The sequence below is a fragment of the Pogona vitticeps genome, chromosome 1 (assembly GCF_051106095.1).
Source record: "Pogona vitticeps strain Pit_001003342236 chromosome 1, PviZW2.1, whole genome shotgun sequence".
Taxonomy (NCBI): domain Eukaryota; kingdom Metazoa; phylum Chordata; class Lepidosauria; order Squamata; family Agamidae; genus Pogona; species Pogona vitticeps.
In genome coordinates, this window is record NC_135783.1 from 246685543 (window position 1) to 246705146 (window position 19604).

At 43.7% G+C, this 19604-nt stretch overlaps 1 protein-coding gene across 1 annotated transcript in view; it reads right to left on the minus strand.

Annotated features, from left to right (window-relative positions):
* The window catches only part of PATL1 (PAT1 homolog 1, processing body mRNA decay factor), a 31827-nt gene extending 12868 nt beyond the window's left edge, over positions 1-18959 (minus strand). The window contains exons 1-11 of the mRNA XM_020792377.3: positions 18814-18959; positions 9069-9180; positions 8177-8391; positions 7990-8064; positions 5173-5367; positions 4320-4421; positions 3442-3531; positions 2989-3194; positions 2780-2869; positions 1314-1497; positions 963-1086 (exon numbers count right to left, since the gene is read on the minus strand). Of these exons, the coding sequence (XP_020648036.3) occupies positions 963-1086; positions 1314-1497; positions 2780-2869; positions 2989-3194; positions 3442-3531; positions 4320-4421; positions 5173-5367; positions 7990-8064; positions 8177-8391; positions 9069-9180; positions 18814-18942 (1522 nt within the window). The 5' untranslated portion in view covers positions 18943-18959. The remainder of the gene's footprint in view (positions 1-962; positions 1087-1313; positions 1498-2779; positions 2870-2988; positions 3195-3441; positions 3532-4319; positions 4422-5172; positions 5368-7989; positions 8065-8176; positions 8392-9068; positions 9181-18813) is intronic.
* Positions 18960-19604: the final 645 nt, after the last annotated feature.

Consider the following 19604-nt stretch of genomic DNA (forward strand, 5'->3'; position numbering starts at 1 on the left):
GTGTCTACCTTGATACTGGGTCCCTTACGGCAGTGGTCCATACACTGGTAGTCTCAAGATTAGACTACTACAATGCTGTTTACATGGGGCTGCCCATTGTTATGGAAACTTCACCCAACCTACTTAATCTTCGGTTGAGAGCACTGACTCCTCCAGAGAGGACCAGAAAGTGAAGACCAGAAACCAGGCCTTCTCAGTGGTCGCCCCCCCACCTTTGGAACAATCTCCCACCCAAAGTTCACCTGGCCCCTTCACTGGGAATTTATAAACAATTATTGAAGACACAGCTCTTTAGACGGGCTTTCCCAGAGACCACAGCATCCTAGCATAGAGGCTTTTCAGTGCTTCTCTCATCTGTCCCGCTATCTTGATCGTACTGCACCTAGAGTGGTCGTTCAACTAGATGGGTGGGGTATCAATCAATCAATCAATCAATCAATCAATCAATCAATCAATCAATCAATCAATCAATCAATCAATCAATCAATCAATCAATTAGTTTTAGTCATTGTGATGTTTTTGTATGTGGATTGTTATGTTTAATTTTGGTTTTGTATTCTTTTATCATACTGTGAACTACCCAGAATGGCCTTGGTAGACAGATGGGCAGTATAAAAGTTGAATGAATAAATGAATAACATCTTGCAGCTCACCAGACCTAATTCAGGAGGTGCTGGGGTGGCCATCGGTTGTGCAGGATGTCAGTATGCAACCAGGCAAGTGACTAAAATGCATCCTGGCAGCTCATCAATTACCCACAATTAGCTGTGGCATGTGGGAATTTTTTCACAGTGGCAAGTCACACATACTTTATGTGAATGTCAGTAAGATTCTGGGCAATTTGATTTAAACCAAACCTTCCCTGCTCTGAAGTAGTCTTGCCCACTACTCCAGCTGTGACTTCTGCTCCATCCTTCTACTGTATGTGTTGGCCCATCCCCCAGTGCACAAAAAGCATTTACCTGGCTTGTAGGCATGCTCTAACTTTGCCACTTGTGGGGTGATTAACTTAGTGCGCTCTTTTTTTGGACCATCACCATGCATCTCCTCAGCTGCAGACAACTTTTCCAGCTTCTGAAAATAGTTCTAAGACACAAAAATGGGAGTAAGAATCACAACAGCACAGCACTTTTAACAAAGAAGAGTATTTACCTTCCCCATTACAACCAAGAGTGACTACGGATCTTGAAGAAAGACAAAGAATTTTTTTTGGATCACAACCAGATCCAGAGCAAAACTGCTAGGTCTGTTGCCATTCTGCATTATCAGGGACTGGGTTCTCAAGGATTTTGCAAGGTTACAGAAGTACCAACCTGATAGTAGAAATCATCCAAGTATGGATCAGTGCTTTGCAGCTGCATCATCTGGATCTTTGACACCCAGTCCTTTTCCCGTTGCAGCATGAGATTGGCATATGGGTCTTTCCTGATCTGCTCTTGATGGTTAATTCGGTGGTTCCCTCGGTCCCCAGTTGACCCATTTATGTTCCGGTGCTGACTGAAAGGAGTGTTGTAGAATTCAGGAAAAACAATACTGAACAGTTGTGCACTGTGTTTTGCTACATAAGTACCACTTACAGCAAAGAGCCTGTGCTTTACAAGGAATATCTTGGCAGAAACATACATACATCTTGGCTAATTTTCAGGGCAGAGAAGAGGCAAACTCGAGCAGATTTGTGTGGGTTGTAAAAATCAGCCCTAGATCAATGCAACATGCAAGGCCAGTGTACTCATTTCCAAACTCATAAGGGGAGTAAATCAGGACTGGGCAAAGTACAGTGTTCCAGATTCTAGGAATGCAACCTCCAGAATTCTGCAATATTGGTTATCCTGGCCAGCACTGATGGGAGCTGCAGTCTTGGTAGGAAAGCCTCAGTAGGGTAATAAAGATGAAGAAAACTTCAACCCAATCACAACCTTGTTTTGTTTTGATAGGTCATGAAATGACTTCCTTGCCCTCTCAATGATTTGAATAACTATCTGCTGTTCAGAAATCCCTCTGAAGAACAGATGCTCAAGAATATGGATGTTCTAGGTATGAAGCGAGGTTACTGTGTCAGGGACTTTATCGGAAGAATAGGAGATCTATCTGCTTTCTTTGAAGAAGCAAGATTCTTGTCCTGAACACAGAGGAAAAAGTCAACACATTTGTAGGCAGACTCCAAAAAAAGATTAGAAACACAGAAATGCTAGACTCAGAGTGGGGTTCTAGTGTTCTGTGCATCTAAGAATGTAAGAATTGTCTTGCTAGATAAGGCTTGGCATACATGAAGTCCAGCATTTTCTCCCCACCAGCAGTGTACCAAAGGTTCAGGACAGACAAACAGGTGGAACGTGGTGACTCCTACCATTCTGTTTTGGTTTTTTTCCCTGTATGCACTCTTTAAAAACTCATTTGTACATCTCCATCCAACAGCAATGAACTGTACAAACATGAAGGAATAATTCTTTTCCTGTGGCTACTGCAGTCATTTTGACTGGGCTTAGAAGCCTATTGTGGACCCCAAATATAAAAGACAGTCTTCACTCAACCAAATTCCATTCATTAATGGAATGCCCGTCATTTTTAATCCTTTGCACTGAAAATCCAGCTTGTGCATATTTATTGACCACTGTATGTCAGAGCATGTGAGCTGCACAGGTTACTCAGGGATCAGAAATTGTGTTCCCTTGAGACTGAGTATGCACAATCCCAATAGTACCTTGCTGCTTGCACTGTGAGGCATTTCAGCTTTCCCTCCCTACCTCAGCAGAAGCACACAGATGCATCCAAAACTCACTTCCTGTTCTGCTGCTGCCTCTGATGTAAGAGTCGCCGGTGCTGCGGGTGAAGGTGGGTTGTATCTGGCCTGAACATCTGTGGTGGAGGCCTAGGGAAAAAGGGTCTCTCTCAGGAAACGGAAGAATCACGAAGACAATTCATTCAGGCTCCCCCCCCCCCAATCCCTCCCATTCCAAAAGGCAGAATAAGTTGAGTGGGGAGGAATACCTTAGATTCTGCAAGTGGGCTCCAGGGCATGGGGAGTGGTGTTGTGATGATGGTGGAGGTGGGGCCCCAAAGAAGGCACGAAACCCACTGGATGGAGGCATCATCTGCCCAACTCTGCCTTGGAGGAGTTTGGGATTCATGGAAGCCAGAGGGCTGCTAACAAGTCCAGAGACCCGTGCAAACTGGCTGGGAGACATCCTCCCTGCCTGTAAGGATAAGAAGAAGAAAATACTGCCAATACAAAAACTTCTATCTGCTGGATAATGCAAAAGAGACCTTTGTGGATAGTTCCTCTATTCCCAGAATATATGACCTGGAAAGCAAAGGAAACACAAAAGGCAGATACAGAGAGAAAAAACATGTGCAGAAAAAAAGCAAAACAGTAATTATGTGATACCATGTGCAACAGCACAAGGAGACAGAATGACAGCAAGACAATAATCTAGTGTTTACCTGCGCTCCTCCTAGCAGCTGTGCTCTTTGAAGATGGGTGAGAACAGGAGTTACGCTGGGAGGGAATGGGTGGCCCAGGAGAGAAGAGTTCTGGGAAGAGAGAAATGGAAGACAACAATTCTAAAAACAATCAGTAACCCAATATGAACATTCCAAGGGCAAAGAAAGAAAGAGAGGGAGGGAGGGAGGAGAAAACTACAGAAATTAGAACTGTCTGAAGAAGGCAAGATGGAAGCAGAGGTGCATGTTAACATGTGGTCTACTCACTATGCTCATCCTACAGAACAGGATGTAGGAGGGAGATAGGAAGTTTAACAAAGGAATTCAGTACAGCACTAAACAAGGTGTTTAAAGACTGGAGGACCAGCATGAAGGCCCCTTTAAAAGTATGCCATGCCTTTCTAAATTAATTAGCAGAATCAGTAAATCATGAACAGCCAGAAATACTACATTTCAAAACTGTCATTATTCTGGAGTTATTTCTGACAAAAACTGATTTACTGTAAAAAAAAAACAACCCAAAGAATAGGCATGAAAACATCATGAGAACAAAATATAAACAAGGATCTAAGCTCTTCTATTCAAACTTCCTTCTTTTAAGACAGAAAAACAAGTTACGGGAGTATTATCTCTATTACTATAAATATACAAACAGACAAAAAGACCTTTTGAAATGCACAAAGGCGCCCCATGAGGATTTTTGCAATTAGGTCTGGGAGACTGTTTCAAAACACAGTAAAGACCAAAGACATTCAAGGCTACCTTCACGAGGGCTGGCCTTCAAGCACATGAGGAGGAGTGAGGAATGCTGGAGGAAGGGAAAAGGCAAGACAAGATAAAGAACAAGCCAGCCCATATAACTATGCAGTCAAAACTACCGTCATATTGCAGAGTTGGTTTGGAGACATCCTCTCATTGAATGGGCTTGGGTAACGCTGCTGAATTGGGACTCTGATATGAACAGGCTTTGGACACAGGATCTAGGCAGTTGAAAGAAAAGAATGCAAAATCAAAACCAGGGATCTGCTTTAAGCCTCAACCCACCACCAACTACTCTCTCCAAGACTATCTTCTAGAAAACAGGTTTTCTCAACATTAACAAAGCTGATGTAGTCAAGTTAACTTTATTCCCTCCTGATAGGAGGGTGGCTTTGGGAAAGCTCTAAGGAAGAGCAGACAGAAAAAGCAGAAATTGCCACCCTATTTTGTCCCATGGCGGCAACGCAAGGATGGCTTTCTAGTGTTATTATATGCACAGCTTTGAGAACACACAAGCCACCCCATGACAAAGAAGCCAAAGGAGAATTTTCACAGTGGGATATTTGACCCCCCATTTCACTGCACATTCTGTACACCAGGAGAAAGAAGTCAAATCTTTGCCTGATTCTTTTGCATTGCCTTTTATGAAACAAACAGTGGCTGGCAGGACACCATTATTTCAGGCATTTACACTTTTCATTTAGGAAGACAGGACAGAAGATGTAAGGGTAACTGTAACATCTAGTTCTCCAGGCAGCACCCAAGGCGCAAGGAAACAAGCCCTCCAAGAAGGCACAACTACTGACAGCACACAATGTGCTTCTGAAGGGGGCTAAGCTAAACACTCAGTGGCAATCCCTACACATCACAGCATGCCACGGATTCTTCCTCCTCTTGTTTTCCTCCTCAGCTCATCCATGAAGCCGCCATTTTCAGATCCACCTTCCCTCCTTATAGAACGGGGAGCAATACCTGCTGGTTGAAGGTGGGCATGGTGGGCTGCTTAGGTGGTGTCCCAATGGGAACAGCCCTAACAGGAGGGCTACCAATGACTGGTGAGGAGGATCGCCTGGGCAGCGCCCGCTCCGAGACATCCTGCTCTTCTTCTTGGGCCTGCGGAGGTCTCTGTGGTAGAGCATATTCCAACACCGATACGGAGGGCACTTCCTGGAAACAGGAAGTGGAGAAACATTTGCTGGTTACTTGGACTATACTCTGCAACATCTACCAGAATCACCCAACTGTAATTACCACTGACTGGTGATTCTGGGAGCTGAATCCAAAACTGTAACTTTTCCAAGGTCTGTTTTTAGACACTTCTCTGTCAGAGAAGACAGAGGTGGAATATAGCTTAGCACATACCCATTTTAAAGCAGGAGATAAATTATGTGACATTTAACCAATACAGAAAAGTGGACCTCATGGAGTTAGTGAGAGAATAATAATTCTTTTGATACTCTTACTGACTGTAACGCAGCAAGCAAACACAGCTCTGTACAGAGAATGATCTGCTCGTAAGATTTCTCTGAGCCACCAATTTTTTGTGCAGCATATGCACATCCAAGAAAAACTAGACTATTCCGTCTGCTATCCTGTCTCCCACCACATGATGAGAAAGCTCCTGATATGTCAGACAAATCTACAAACAGGAAAGAAAGGGGCAGGTCTGTCAGTCAGGAGCTCTTTGATGCCCTGCATTGTGTCTACACAACTTTGCAAGGTGAATTGTTGTTTTAACACTGGGCTTCTGTAGCCTGCTATCAGCTTTTGCCAAACCTAAATGCCAGGAGCTCCAGATTCTTACAGGAGTAAATCAACATTTTAATGGAATCTACCACCATATCACCCTGACCATAGTCAATCTCATCTCATTTCAGAAGTTAAGCAAACCAGGTCTAGCCAGTACTTGGCTAAGATACCATTGTGAAATACCACTGATAAGCAGCCAGGGTACAAAAGAATCCTGGCTGAAGCCCTCGTGAGCTGCTACTACTCAGGGCTGAAAATGCTGAGCTAGACAGACCAATGGCCTGGCTCAGTATAAGGCAGCCTCCTGTGTTCCTAATACAACACCAAAGAAAACCCAGAGGTTAGGAGTAACAAGTGACAAGCAATTTCATTTTTCTTTAACAGATTACTTTTGTTGTTGTTTGGCAACCAAGGCATAATGAAGTTTCATTTCAAATGCATGAACAGAGAGAACCATGTCACTATTTCAGTGTAACAAATAACAGGGTGGATTTTATTTAAATCAATTTAAATCACACTTTAAATAATGATTTAAATCTCTAGTCAATATAGTAGGAACCCTTTATCTGCTGGATCAGTATCCTCTGGGTGAATATCCGCTGATCAACTTGTCCATGGTATGAAAACACTAACTGTACTGTACTAAAAATATTGAAATAAAGAAATCCTCCCCAAAATGCATGGTTTATCAGAACTGGCCACTAGAGGGAGACCAAGATGAATTCTTGTTCTCTTCAGGAATCCCCCCCCTTTTTTTTATGACAGTGGTTCCCAAACCTTAACAGCCTCTCCTCAGCATCCTAGTGGGTCAGCCCCTTCGCCTGCTGCAGGAGGTAGGAGGAAGGGTGTGGCGCTGGCCCAGGCCACCTCTTGAGAAGGTGGTAGCCTCCTGCCCTGCCCTTTTCTCCCCAATCCTGGACACACGAAGCTGCCTTCCTTCACACACATCTGCCCCCCCCCCCCGGTTCTGCTTCTGGCCCACTTACCTGGGCCTTCAGTCTCAGGCAGGCAGGCCCAATCCCTCCTCCTCTACTGCTGCCTCAGGGCTGCTTCTCGGTGAGGAAGCAGAGCTAGAAAGAGCACTTCTTGCCCCATCCCCGCTGCTGGTGGCTCAGCCCCTTTGCGCTCTGTCACTGCAGGAGGTAGGTGGAGGGTTGGAAGCTGGCCCAGGCCACTTCTTGTGGGTGCAGTAACAACAGTAGGGGGTGGGGGCATTCACTATTATCCATGGTTTTCAGGAAATGTGGGAGGGCTTGGAACCATTCCCCCCTGGATACGGGGGTCCCATGTAAGCACTTTATTTTAAAAACCCAATTTAAATTTTTTTAAAAATTAAAAGTTCGGTTTGATCTTTTTTTAAAGTTTAAATCAGATTTTGTTTAAATAAGATGCTCATTGGCTAGTCAATTTAAACTGATTTAAATTGATTTGATTTGATTTAAATAAAATCCAATCCTAATTTTACCTTGGGTTGGTTTGTCAGCCCAGCTGGGCTTCCTACATTCCAGCAGAGCCTCTCTGAATGACAGATCCTGACAGGCAATGCCAAAGTAGTTTTGAAAAACAGAGCTCTTCCAGAGAACCGCCATGACCCCCACATTTCCAAACCACAAGCCTGGTTACCCATGCATTCACCCATGATGAAGTAGTCTAGAGATGGCACCATGAGAGATCTTATTCTGGAGACGAGGCCCACCATGACTAGAGACGATGGCATGAGATACAACCTATTCAAACATGATTTCCTCAAGGACAGCTTGCGGCAACTTTGCCAAAACCCCAGCCTTCTCCTCTATTCCATCCTCTCCCTTGAGTGTTTGTCTATGTAAAAATAAAGGCTTCCTGGGAAGAAGTGTATCTCAGGACTTGGAAAAATTACTTTTTAGGACTTTGTAGTCCAAAGAAGCAACCTTATGAGCTGTGCACAGCATGCTGTAGTAGGAAAACATTAAATTAGGGAAGTAGTGAGAAAAACATCCGGCTGTCTAGAAAATCTACATTCTTTTCTACAGAACAAGAGAAAAATGAAAGGCACTGCACCTGAGTGAGAAGGGGACCTCTAATGCGCCTGAGAACTGAAGGGCCATCCCAGATGCTCGAACTGAGGCCACCCGGCTGTTGGGAAGAAGGAAGACAGCGAGGAAGGTCACTGAAAGCACTCTATAAGCAGGACAGCCCGCCAGAAGCAAGATTATTCCTTTCTTGCCCCTCGTTACTTATTACGCACCTGCACCACGGGCCGTGTTTGCACAGCCTGCATGATGGCAGGATCTTCCAGTTCATTATCAATCACCATCTTGCTCAACCTCTCTGCCAGATTCTCTTCATGGTCCCCCAGCAGGTCCATCTCATCCGTAACTCCCTGATCCACTTGCTCTCCCGAGGACGCAGGCTTTTCTTCCAGCTCTGCCAGCCTTTCATGGGCTTCCTGCCAGTCATCATCTACAAAGGTAGGACAGAAAGGATATTGGGCTAGCTAGCACTCATGCCACATCTCTCATTCCTCCTTCTAAGACAGCATCATCCATCTATTCCTCACAGGCAAAATATATAAATAGTAAAGGGCGCCTCAGGCCCTAGTCTAAATGACAGGAGTGCAACTCAGGATTGGGCCACAAGATCTTCCACCGGAAGAGAAGGGAACATAGAATTTCCATAGAATTACAATGCTGCCTCGCTTGACAATGTTAATCCATTTCCAGCGGGGAAAAAACCCCACTGAAACGTATTGAAAACCGCTCAATGCGTTCCAATGGGCTAAATACCTAATCGTCCAGCAAAGATCCTCCATAGGGCGGCCATTTTCTGGTGCCTGTCCTGCGAAAAATCCATCCTAAAAACAGCAGGGAGCCATTCTGCACAGCGGGTGGCCATTTTGAGAGCTGCCGATCAGCTGTTTTTAAAACGATTGTTAAGCAAAAAATCGGTTCCCAAAGCAGGGAACCGATCATCGTAAACTGATTTTCTCCCATCGTTTTGCAGTCACTATAGCAATTTAAAAACCTCATCATCAAGCGGATTCAGCATTTAACGAGGTAATCATTAAGCCAGGCACCACGGTATATCACATTCCACGTATATGCTTAAAAAGGTAAGATCCATTTGTTATACAGACTCACCAATGGCACCGGCTCCAAATGTGTCATCATTGAACTGGTCAATATCTTCATCTTCCTCAGCCAAATGATGAAAGGCTTCTTCATCCTCATCTAAAGGGCAATCCTCAAGAGACTGAAAATGGAGGAAACCCACACACTGATTTCAAGAGCTAGAAAAACATTTCAGCTTTTTCTACATGATGCCAAAATATTCTTCTGTAGACTAGAAACTTAATTATACAAAATCCCAACAAATCATAATTTGAGTAGCTGGAAGACTATCTTCACCTATCCAACACATGTGCAAAACTGCTTTGCAGTGCACCTATCACTCCAGACTAATATGGCACAAAAACCATGAGAACGCGACACCCACCTACAAAACCACGCTGCCTACAGTTTTTCTTTCAGCTGAAAGCTACTTATGTTTTAAACTGGAATTAAATACTTTGTGGGAAAGACACAACGCAGAATTTGCAATTTCAACTGCTAAGATTCAGGATTAGAGATGTGCACAAACTGGGAAAATGGCTGCTCATGATGTTTTGTGGATCACCTCTGTTCATGAACTATGAACCACAAACTTTCCAACAAAATGAACTGTTTTATGATTGGTGTGTTTCACGACTTCCAGATGTTATCCAGATGCTAAAGAGCACTTTTCTTGAAGAACCTGCTTTTGGGGGGGGGGGCAATAACTCAGACATCCAAAACCTAATCTTTGCCAAACTTGCAGGGGATGGGGAGGAGAGCCAGCCCAAAAGTCAGTCCAAGTTTGGTGAAGATTGGATTTGGGATGTCTGAGTTATATCCCACATACAAATTACCAACACTGGTAATAATTCAGCATTTCATTTTGTTCTGGGGCAGGTGTGTTCCTCAAATCACAAAACAAACCACAAAACAGGACAGCACATGGGTTTCTTTGCTTCACGGTTCATTCTGTGCCCATCTCTATTCAGGATTCTTCAGGCGAAAAGCGTCCAAAATCTTCAGGTTAATTCACCACTTTTAATGTCCCACTAAAGTACCACCTTACATCTCAACTCAGATCACTGGTCCATCTAGATAAGTATTGTGAACACAAACCAGAAATGACCCTCATTTCTTAAGACTCTTAGAACTGCAGAGCTGGAAGGGACCCTATGGATCATTGAGTTGAGCCCCTTTCAAGGACACACAGTGGAGAATCAAGCTCCCAGTCTCTGCAGCCGGATGCCTAAGCCACTGAGCTATCCAGCAGTTCATTTTACCAGTCCTATCTGGAAATCTCAGGGATCAAATCTAGAAATTGCTGCATATGGGCCATGTGTTCCACCACTGAACGTTGAGGCTGTCTGTAACATATTTCAACACCTAGCACGTGTCTCTGGACACGTATGAGATATCTAGCAGAACATGCATGGTGCCAAACTGTATTCAGCAGAAGGTCAGTGTATTTCTATTTCTGTTTGGAAGAACCAGGGGGAGCATAGCCTTTTCTTCTGAACTGTAATTCAGACAACTACAAGAATGCCGATACACACTGTGCTCTACCACATAATGTTGAAGCCCACAGATAATTGACTCTGCAGCAGGTTCATCAAGGTTTAAAGAAAAATATTTCCAGACTACATGGCTCGTGGTCTAAAACCTGGGTGTCATTTCTTCCATAGACAATAGTTATAACTCGTTGAATACAAATAACTGTTTAATAATTGCTTTAACATCACCCTGTTCCCACTTTCTTCTTTCTGTGTCAGAGTGTCTTCTATAGGGAGTGGTTCCACTCAAGAGTCAGTATGAGTTGCATTTGGAGGAAAGTGATATCACAGCTTCAAGTCACAAGCACAAGCCAGTCTTTATCTTTAATAGTTCGAACACAAATGGACAACTGTGGCCCTCACAATATTTATAGGCCATGACTCCCATAATCCCCCATCATCAGCTATGCTGCCAAGATCTGCTGGGCATTGCAGAACAAACCCATCATAAGGCACTCCTGTGCCTTAGAGCTTGAACAACACTACCTATCTTGACTATGTAAAGAAAACAAAACTAAAAGTGTAATGAACAGAAACTGAAGGCAAGACAAAAAACAGAAACCACTCTGAACAAGTACCCTGTCTTGTGTGGTTACTTTTCAGTGATACAGGCACTGGCGAACAAAAGCTGTGTGTTAAGATATGCGAGAATGAGAAAGGCAACATATCTATCCAAGATGAACACCATTTTCTGACATGTGTTACTCTATAGTCGAGCTTTTGGGCAAAAAATACATATATTTGATCAACTGACCACTCACATAAATGTAACAATCTAGTACTTAAAGGCTAACTCTATTACAATAGTAAAAATACTTCAACCATCAAGTTACATGTGCTAATTAAATGAATAAAATAGTAACTACCACACTGAAACATCACATTTGTAAAAGAACTATTTACCCCTTCATGGATTGCTGCCTTGTTGTGGCAAAGGGGCTTGAGTAATTCAGAGAAACTATGGGCTATACCATGCAGGGACACTCAAGACAGACAGGTCATAGTGGAGAGTTCCGACTAAATGCAATCCACCTAGAGTAGGAACTGGCAATGCCACTCCAGTATCTTTGCCAAGAAAACTCCATGGACAGAAACAGAAGGCTAAAAGACACGACGCTAAAAGATCAGGTCGGAAGGTGTCCAACATGCTACTGAAGAAGAGCAGAGGACAAGTACTGTAGCTCCAGAGCTAATGAATTGGTTGGGCCAAAGTTGAAAGGACACTCAGCTGCGGACACGCCTGGAAGTGAAAGGAAAGTCCGATGCTGCAAAGAAAAATACTGCATAGGAACCTGGAACGTAAGATCTATGAACCTTGATAAGCTGGATGTATTCAAACAGGAGATGGCAAGAATAAACATCGACATCCTGGGCGTCAGTGAACTAAAATGGACGGGAATGGGCAAATTCAATTCAGACGATTATCATATCTACTATTGTGGGAAAGAATCCCGTAGAAGAAATGGATTAGCCTTCATAGTCAACAAAAGAGTGGGAAAAGCTTTACTGGGATACAATCTCAAAAATCCAAGGCAGACATTTCATCATCATAATAATCCAAGTTTATGCACCAACCACCGATGCCGAAGAGGCTGAAATAGACCAATTCTATGAAGACTTACAACACCTTCTAGAACTGACACCAAAGAAAGATATTCTTCTCATTATAAGGATTGGAATGCTAAAATAGGGAGTCAAGAGGTAAAAGGAACAACAGTTAAGTTTGGCCTTGGAGTTCAAAATGAAGCAGGGCAAAGGCTAATAGAGTTTTGTCAAGAGAACAAGCTGGTAATCACAAACACTCTTTTCCAACAACACAAGAAATGTTGTGTCCACTACACATGGACATCACCAAATGAGCAATACTGAAATCAGATTGAGTATATTCTCTGCAGCCAAAGATGGAGAAGTTCTATAAAGTCAGAAAAGAAAAAAAAAAGACCTGGAGCTGATTGTGGCTCTGATCATTAGCTTCAAGCTTAAACTGAAGAAAGTAGGAAAAACCACTGGGCTAGTCAGGTATAATCTAAACAGTGAAAATGAAGAACAGGTTTAATGAACTAGATTTGGTGGACAGAGTGCCTGAAGAACTATGGATGGAGGCTCGTAACATTGTACAGGAGGCAGCAACAAAAACCATTCCAAAGAAAAGGAAATGCAAGAAAGCAAAGTGGCTGTCCAACGAGGCCTTACAAGTAGCAGAGAAGAGAAGGGAAACAAAATGCAAGGGAGATAGGGAACGTTACAGAAAATGTAATGCAGACTGCCAAAGAATAGCAAGGAGAGACAAGAGGGACTTCTTAAATGAACAATGCAAAGAAATAGAGGAAAATAACGGAAAAAGAAAAACCAGAGATCTGTTCAGGAAAATTGGAGATATTAGAGGAACGTTTTGTGCAGAGATGGACATGATAAAGGACAAAAATGGGAGGGACCTAACAGAAGCAGAAGACATCAAGAAGAGGTGGCAAGAATAAACAGAGGAATTATACCAGAAAGATCTGGATGTCCAAAACAACCCAGACAGTGTGGCTGCTGACCTTGAGCCAGACATCCTGGAGAGTGAAGTCAAGTGGGCCTTAGAAAGCCTGGCTAACAACAAGGCCAGTGGAGGTGATGGCATTTCAATTGAACTATTTAAAATATTAAAAGATGATGCTGTTAAGGTGCTACACTCAATATGCCAGCAAGTTTGGAAAACTCAGCAGTGGCCAGAGGATTGGAAAAGATCAGTCTACATCCCAGTCCGAAAGAAGGGCAGTGCCAAAGAATGCTCCAACTACCATACAATTGCACTCATTTCACATGCTAGCACGGTTATGCTCGAAATCCTACAAGGTAGGCTTCAGCAGTATGTGGACTGAGAACTCCTAGAAGTACAAGCTGGAGGGGCAGAGGAACTAGAGATCAATTGCTAACATGTGTTAGATTATGGAGAAAACCATAGAGTTCCAGAAAAACATCTACTTCTGCTTCATTGACTACGCAAAAGCCTTTCACTGTGAGGACCACAGCAAACTATGGCAAGTTCTTAAAGAAATGGGAGTGCCTGACGATCTTATCTACCTCCTGAGAAATCTATATGTGGGACAGGAAGCAACAGTTAAAACTGGATATGAAACAAGTGATTGGTTCAAAATTGGGAAAGGAGTACGACAAGGCTGTATATTCTCCCCCCGGCTTATTTATATGCAGAATACATCATGCAAAAGGCTGGACTGGAGGAGTCCCAAGAGGGAATTAAAATTGCCAGAAGAAATATCAACAACCTCAGATATGCAGATGATACCACTCTGAGGGCAGAAAGTGAGGAGAATTTAAAGAACCACTTAATAAAGGTGAAAGAGGAGAGTACCAAAAATGGTCTGAAGCTCAACATAAAAAAACTAAGATCATGGCCACTGGTCCCATCACCTCCTGGCAAATAGAAGGGGAAGATATGGAGGCAGTGACAGATTTTACCTTCTTGGGCTCCATGATCACTGCTGATGGTAACAGCAGCCACGAAATTGAAAGACGCTTGCTTCTTGGGAGGAGACAGCATCTTAAAAAGACATCAAAGGTCGGCATAGTCAAAGCTATGGTTTTTCCATTCGCGATGTATGGAAGTGAGAGCTGGACCATCAAGAAGGCTGACCACCAAAGAATTGATGCTTTTGAATTGTGGTGCTGCAGGAGACTCTTGAGAGTCCCCTGGACTGCAAAGAGAACAAACCTATCCATCCTGAAGGAAATCAACCCTGAGTGCTCACTGGAAGGACAGATGCTGAAGCTGAGTCTCCAATACTTTGGCCATCTCATGAGAAGACTCTCTGGAAAAGACCCTGATGTTGGGGAAATGTGGGGGCAAGAGGAGAAGAGGACGACAGAGGAGATGGTTGGACAGTGTCACCGAAGCTACCAACATGAATTTGATCAAATTCCAGGAGGCAGTGGAAGACAGGAGGGCCTGGCGTGCTCTGGTCCATGATCTTGGACCATGATCTTTAGTGGTTAAGTTGAACACAACTTAACCACTAAACAACAACAACAATTTACTGCAACTCCATGTTGTAGAATGTATATATGTAAATTATTCATGAGTTAGATTGTGTTTTAGGTTTTATCCTTAACACCAGACCAACATACACTTAAACATTCTTCAAAAATTAACAGGAAAAAATGTAGGTAACATGTCACCTGCATATTGGCACTCCTGGGTTCAAAACATTTTTAACCATAGTGACGGTATTTGACTGGTTCCTCACCTTTAAGTTACTTAACAGAACACAGCTCTATCTTGGGGCTCAGTGCACCATAATAATTTTTTATTCCTGCATGTCAGCATTTTCAAAGACCTTATACCCTTAGAATTCTGTATCAAGTTATTGGGTAGAGGAGATACTATCTTACAGGAATAATAGTTTCACTTATATAAAAAAATAAGCTCCACTAATGCTTCCTGGAGTAGAGCGTTAATTTCATTTGTGCACGTAAAAAGAAAAATAAGTGAATTCAAAGGATATTTACTGAAACTGACCTAGCTTTAACACTCCCAGCTCAAGCCCTGATGCAAAACATGAGGAGCCTTCTTGCAACTTTGGTTGCCTTGGAAGCAGTTACCAAATAACTTTGAGCAAGCTCATAACACAGGAGGGTGGCTGTGGCTGGCATAGATGGTGTGTCACACTTGCCACAGGCACCATCCAGTACTGGCTAGCAAAGTTCTATAGCTAGCTTTGTAGCACAAGGTGTACTACCTGGAAGGAAAAGGAGAAGAAATGCCATTACTCCATTGCTTGCTACAAAGGTGAGGCACAGAAGTGTAACCTCAGAGGAGAGGATGAAATGACACAGAAGCATGACAACAGAGTACTCATTGTATTCAGAGGACAGATAGTGTGAGAAAAGTCTTCTCCACACAGAAATAGAATAAAAATATTTCCTTCCCTTCTTGTGTACGTGGGGAAAGTATAAATAACTAAGAGTGCCTGACAATATTCCTGGTACCCATACAAGGGAAAGGCTTACTTTCACAGTATTTTTATTCCTCTGCTTACACCATACAAGATCACACTCTTACATTTTACATTAACCAATTTAGAGTATCTAACACAGTCTCTTATTAAACTGATGCTTTGTCATGTATGTAGATTAGAAGCCTCACTACACTAACAAAAAGCAGAGACACACAAAAGGAAAGGAAAATTCTTTTTAAACTCTTCTTGCAGGACATAGAACCATCCCAGGGAAATACTATTTGAATTGCTCAAAGGCTTAATCCATACTTTAGCTAACTCAGACACACAACGTGTAAGGGCAAATGTAATTTCAAGAGGTAAAGGTATGTTTTACCCATTCAGAACAGCCCGACTCACTTTGGCCAAAGCTTTTTACGGACTTTGGTGGCTCAGAAAGAAGAAAAAGAATATAGCTATTATGATCAAAACAATGGCAATCTTATTACTTCCCTAAAATATCAAAATTAATTCATTTTCAGTTGCAGCCATGCCTACATCAGTAAGGCATCAGCACATACAAGAATGTCAAATTTCACTAAGTGGCAAGTGATAATGTACTGAAAGGAAGACATACTATTTTGATTTATTTTATTACAGTATTTACTTTTGTACTGGAATCAGCAGGTACTTTCAGGGTTATACTGTCTCAACTCAGTATACAGTGACCCAGGGAATGAACAGAGTATACTACAGTAAGAGCTCTAGAGAAAAGGGAGGAAATTTAATTCTTCATGTAGATTTCAAGGATTCACAATCTTAATATCCAATCCATTTCGTCTCTCTTTTCAGTAAAATCTTATGACTGATTGTGTCATCTCATCAACTGCTCCAAAATCTAAGTGGCATGTTGTAGTATTCTATAAGGAGAGTTGAACCCAAGGGGGTCTCTAGCATCGTACGTCTGATACTGCCATCATGTTCTTCTGTACACACATCAAGAGCCTTGGAAATTTCTCCTATGCAAAGCTTGCTGCAAGGACAGCTAATGCATATACCACAGAGCCAACTGTTGCAAGTGGTGAAATGCCTTGGGATACAATTTTTTTTAGTCTGGTACTTAATAAACCACAACACTGTGGTTCAAAATCAATGGGTGTACTGTATCTGTATTCTTTCATGGTCCCTGAAGAAGTCCAAGAAATAATAAATAAGCCAAAATGGGTTGGAGTATTTTAAGGACTGAATTTTTTTTTTTTTAAAATAGATCTCTGGATTCCACTTCTCTTTGCCTGCTAGAATTAAAAAAATGTTTCTAGATGCCTTTCTTTTGTCTCCCATTACAGACATGCTTTGTCATGGAAAAAACTAAAACTGGAAAGAGCACGATGGATTTCACATTTGAGCGCTGTAAAGAGCTTCAGTCAATCAAGTTATACAGAAAAAAGATTTTCTCACAGGGATGGATAACCTGGCATTTTGGACAAGCCTCAAATGCTCCACAAGCATGGTTGCAACCAAGAACCTGGAGGATACTTAGTTACTACACTATATAAGGATTAAATAACCTAGTATTCTGTACGAATATGTCCAAACTAGAGAATGTAATCCACTGCATAGAAAGTGAAGGTTCCCATGCCAGACTATAAACGGGTTTATAGTCTGGAACTGTAAACGTATTCCATTTTGTTTCCTAAAAGCTCAAGACCACTCATTTCTTTGACCAGAAAACTAACAGATTTTACTGGCACAGAGCTCACTAGCTCTCTACACCCCCTTTTCGTGAGCACAATTCACATGCAAATGCTACAGAAAAAGCATCCAAAAAAGTGAAAATTTTCTAGAAATTGACAGCTGATACTGTTTTATTATTTCACTCTATCAATTAAAAGCAATCTAACGAATTTCTCTGGAAACTGGATTCCCAGTGTGATGTAGTGGATAGAGCAACAGACTAGGACTCTGCGGAACAGGGTTCGAATCCCTACTCAGGCATGGAAACGTGACTGGAGTGGAAGTGGTAAAGCCACTCCTTAAATACCTCACTTACCTTGAAAGCCCTATTAGGGTCACTATAAGTCAATTCTGATTTGATGGCACAGAAACACCCAATTTCTTACCCTGATAATCAAAGGCAAACTTGTGTAAATATGTGAAAGGTATGATGCTCAGTCTTACAAAGCAATAATATAAACTTGTTTTGTTCATGAAGACACTGTATTTACCTAAAAACATCAATCTTACACACACAAAACCAATCCTTCAGGATCCTAACTGCCGACTATAGCTCACAGATGCCTAGCAATTCTACCTGTGTGCTTCATGGTCACAACTGTACAATAGCTCCAACCCAGAATTAACTTGTGGGCCTTGTTGGCTGGCTAGCTCCCAACCTCTGGCTGTGGAGCAAAGGGTTGGAAGTTCGATTCCCTGGTGTGCCTCCTCCGAGTACAGCCAGCCTCTGTGGCCTTGGGCAAGCTGCTCAGTCCCAGGGAGCCTTTAGAAGAAGGGAATGGCGAACCACTTCTGAGCACTCCCTACCTGGAAAACCCTGAAAAGGGTTGTTACCGGCCAAATCTGGGTTCAGGCTTTTCTCCCCCTATCAGGGTCACCCTAAACCTGAACTGACTTGATGGCACATGATTATTATCATTATGACCGACACGGTCCCTCCGCATTTTAGGCAGTCCTGGGGCCAACTCCACGTGTGCCCTGCCTCCCTTTTTCTAGAAAACGGAAACACCAGCGAGGGGGGCAGAGTAGCCGCTCTTCCTCAAGAGGCCCCGCACAAACGAAAGCCGCTAGGGCTGGCAAACGAGTGATCGGCTTGCGGAGGGATTAGCCCTACGGAGTTGGGGCGGGCGAGCGAGCGAGCGACGACGACGACGACAACTCCGTGTCTCTCTTTCCGATTTCATGCCAAGCGGGGCGGGCAAGGCCGGGACAAGAGAGGGAGACACAACACGGAAGGACCTGGGCACGTTCTGCCTCTTCCCACCCACCCAGCCAAGTCTAGACGGGTTTTCACCCGCACGCCGGCTGGGGGACGCCCTCCCGAGGGGGGTGTCTCTGGCCGCAGCCGCGCCTCCTCCCGGGCTCCCCGGCCGGCCCTGCCCTCCCTCCCCCCCCCCGCCCGGCAGGCACGACCGGGCAGCCCCGCGGAGAGAAGAGCCCCGAAGCTGGGGGGGTCAAAGGTCACCGCAAGGAGGGGGGGAAATCCTCCTCTCGGCCGCCTCCCTGGCGCGCGGGGAGGAAGAACGAGGGCGGGAGGAGGAGGCCCCGCGTCGGCCAGAGGCTTCTTCTCACCTGGTAGCGGAACATGATTGACGGGGCGCGCGGAGTTCCCCTCCGTCCCTCCCCAGCGCCCGGGAGGCTCCGCGCGGACCCTGCTCCAGCCCCGGGACCCCGCCCCCTCCACGACGTGCCCCGCGTCATGACGTAATCGCCAGAAGTCCGTCGCAGGTTTCCTCTTGCGCAGCTAGAGCCGAGGCGCATGCGCCCAAGCAGCACCGTTGGGTTGTCGGTCCCGCTATTAAAAGGAGAACTCGTCTTCTTTTCACCCCGTTGGGCGCAGTGCCGGCTTAAAAGGACAGAGCGTAGTTTTCTGTTTCGCAGGGCAAAGAAGCCTGTTCCACCCTTCAAGGGGCGGTGCTTTATCGCTGGCATCTTCAACACGCAATTGCGTGAATCGATCTTGAGTTAACTTTGTTTACACTTCGGCATCGCATGGGAATGTCAGAAACTGTGCAATACTTACATGTCCTGTTATGGCCCTTTTGTGTAGCCTGTATAATTAAATTGTAAACCGCCCAGAGAGTGCTTGTAGCGCTATGGGGCGGTATATAAATCCAAAAAAAAAAAAAAAAAAAAAAACCTGCAAGGAAAGCGTGTCTTGTCACTTAGGAAGGTCATCTATATTCCACTGCCGAACCACCACTTGCTAAAAGGTCATTCTTCTGAGCAACGCTTAAGTCAACACGTCTTTTTTGTAATTTGAATCTGTAGGTGCATGTCTTGTCCTCTGTTGCAGCAAAAAAAGAAAATTGCTTAGTGCTTATGTGACAACCATTTCTTGCCCAAAGATACAACTTTACATT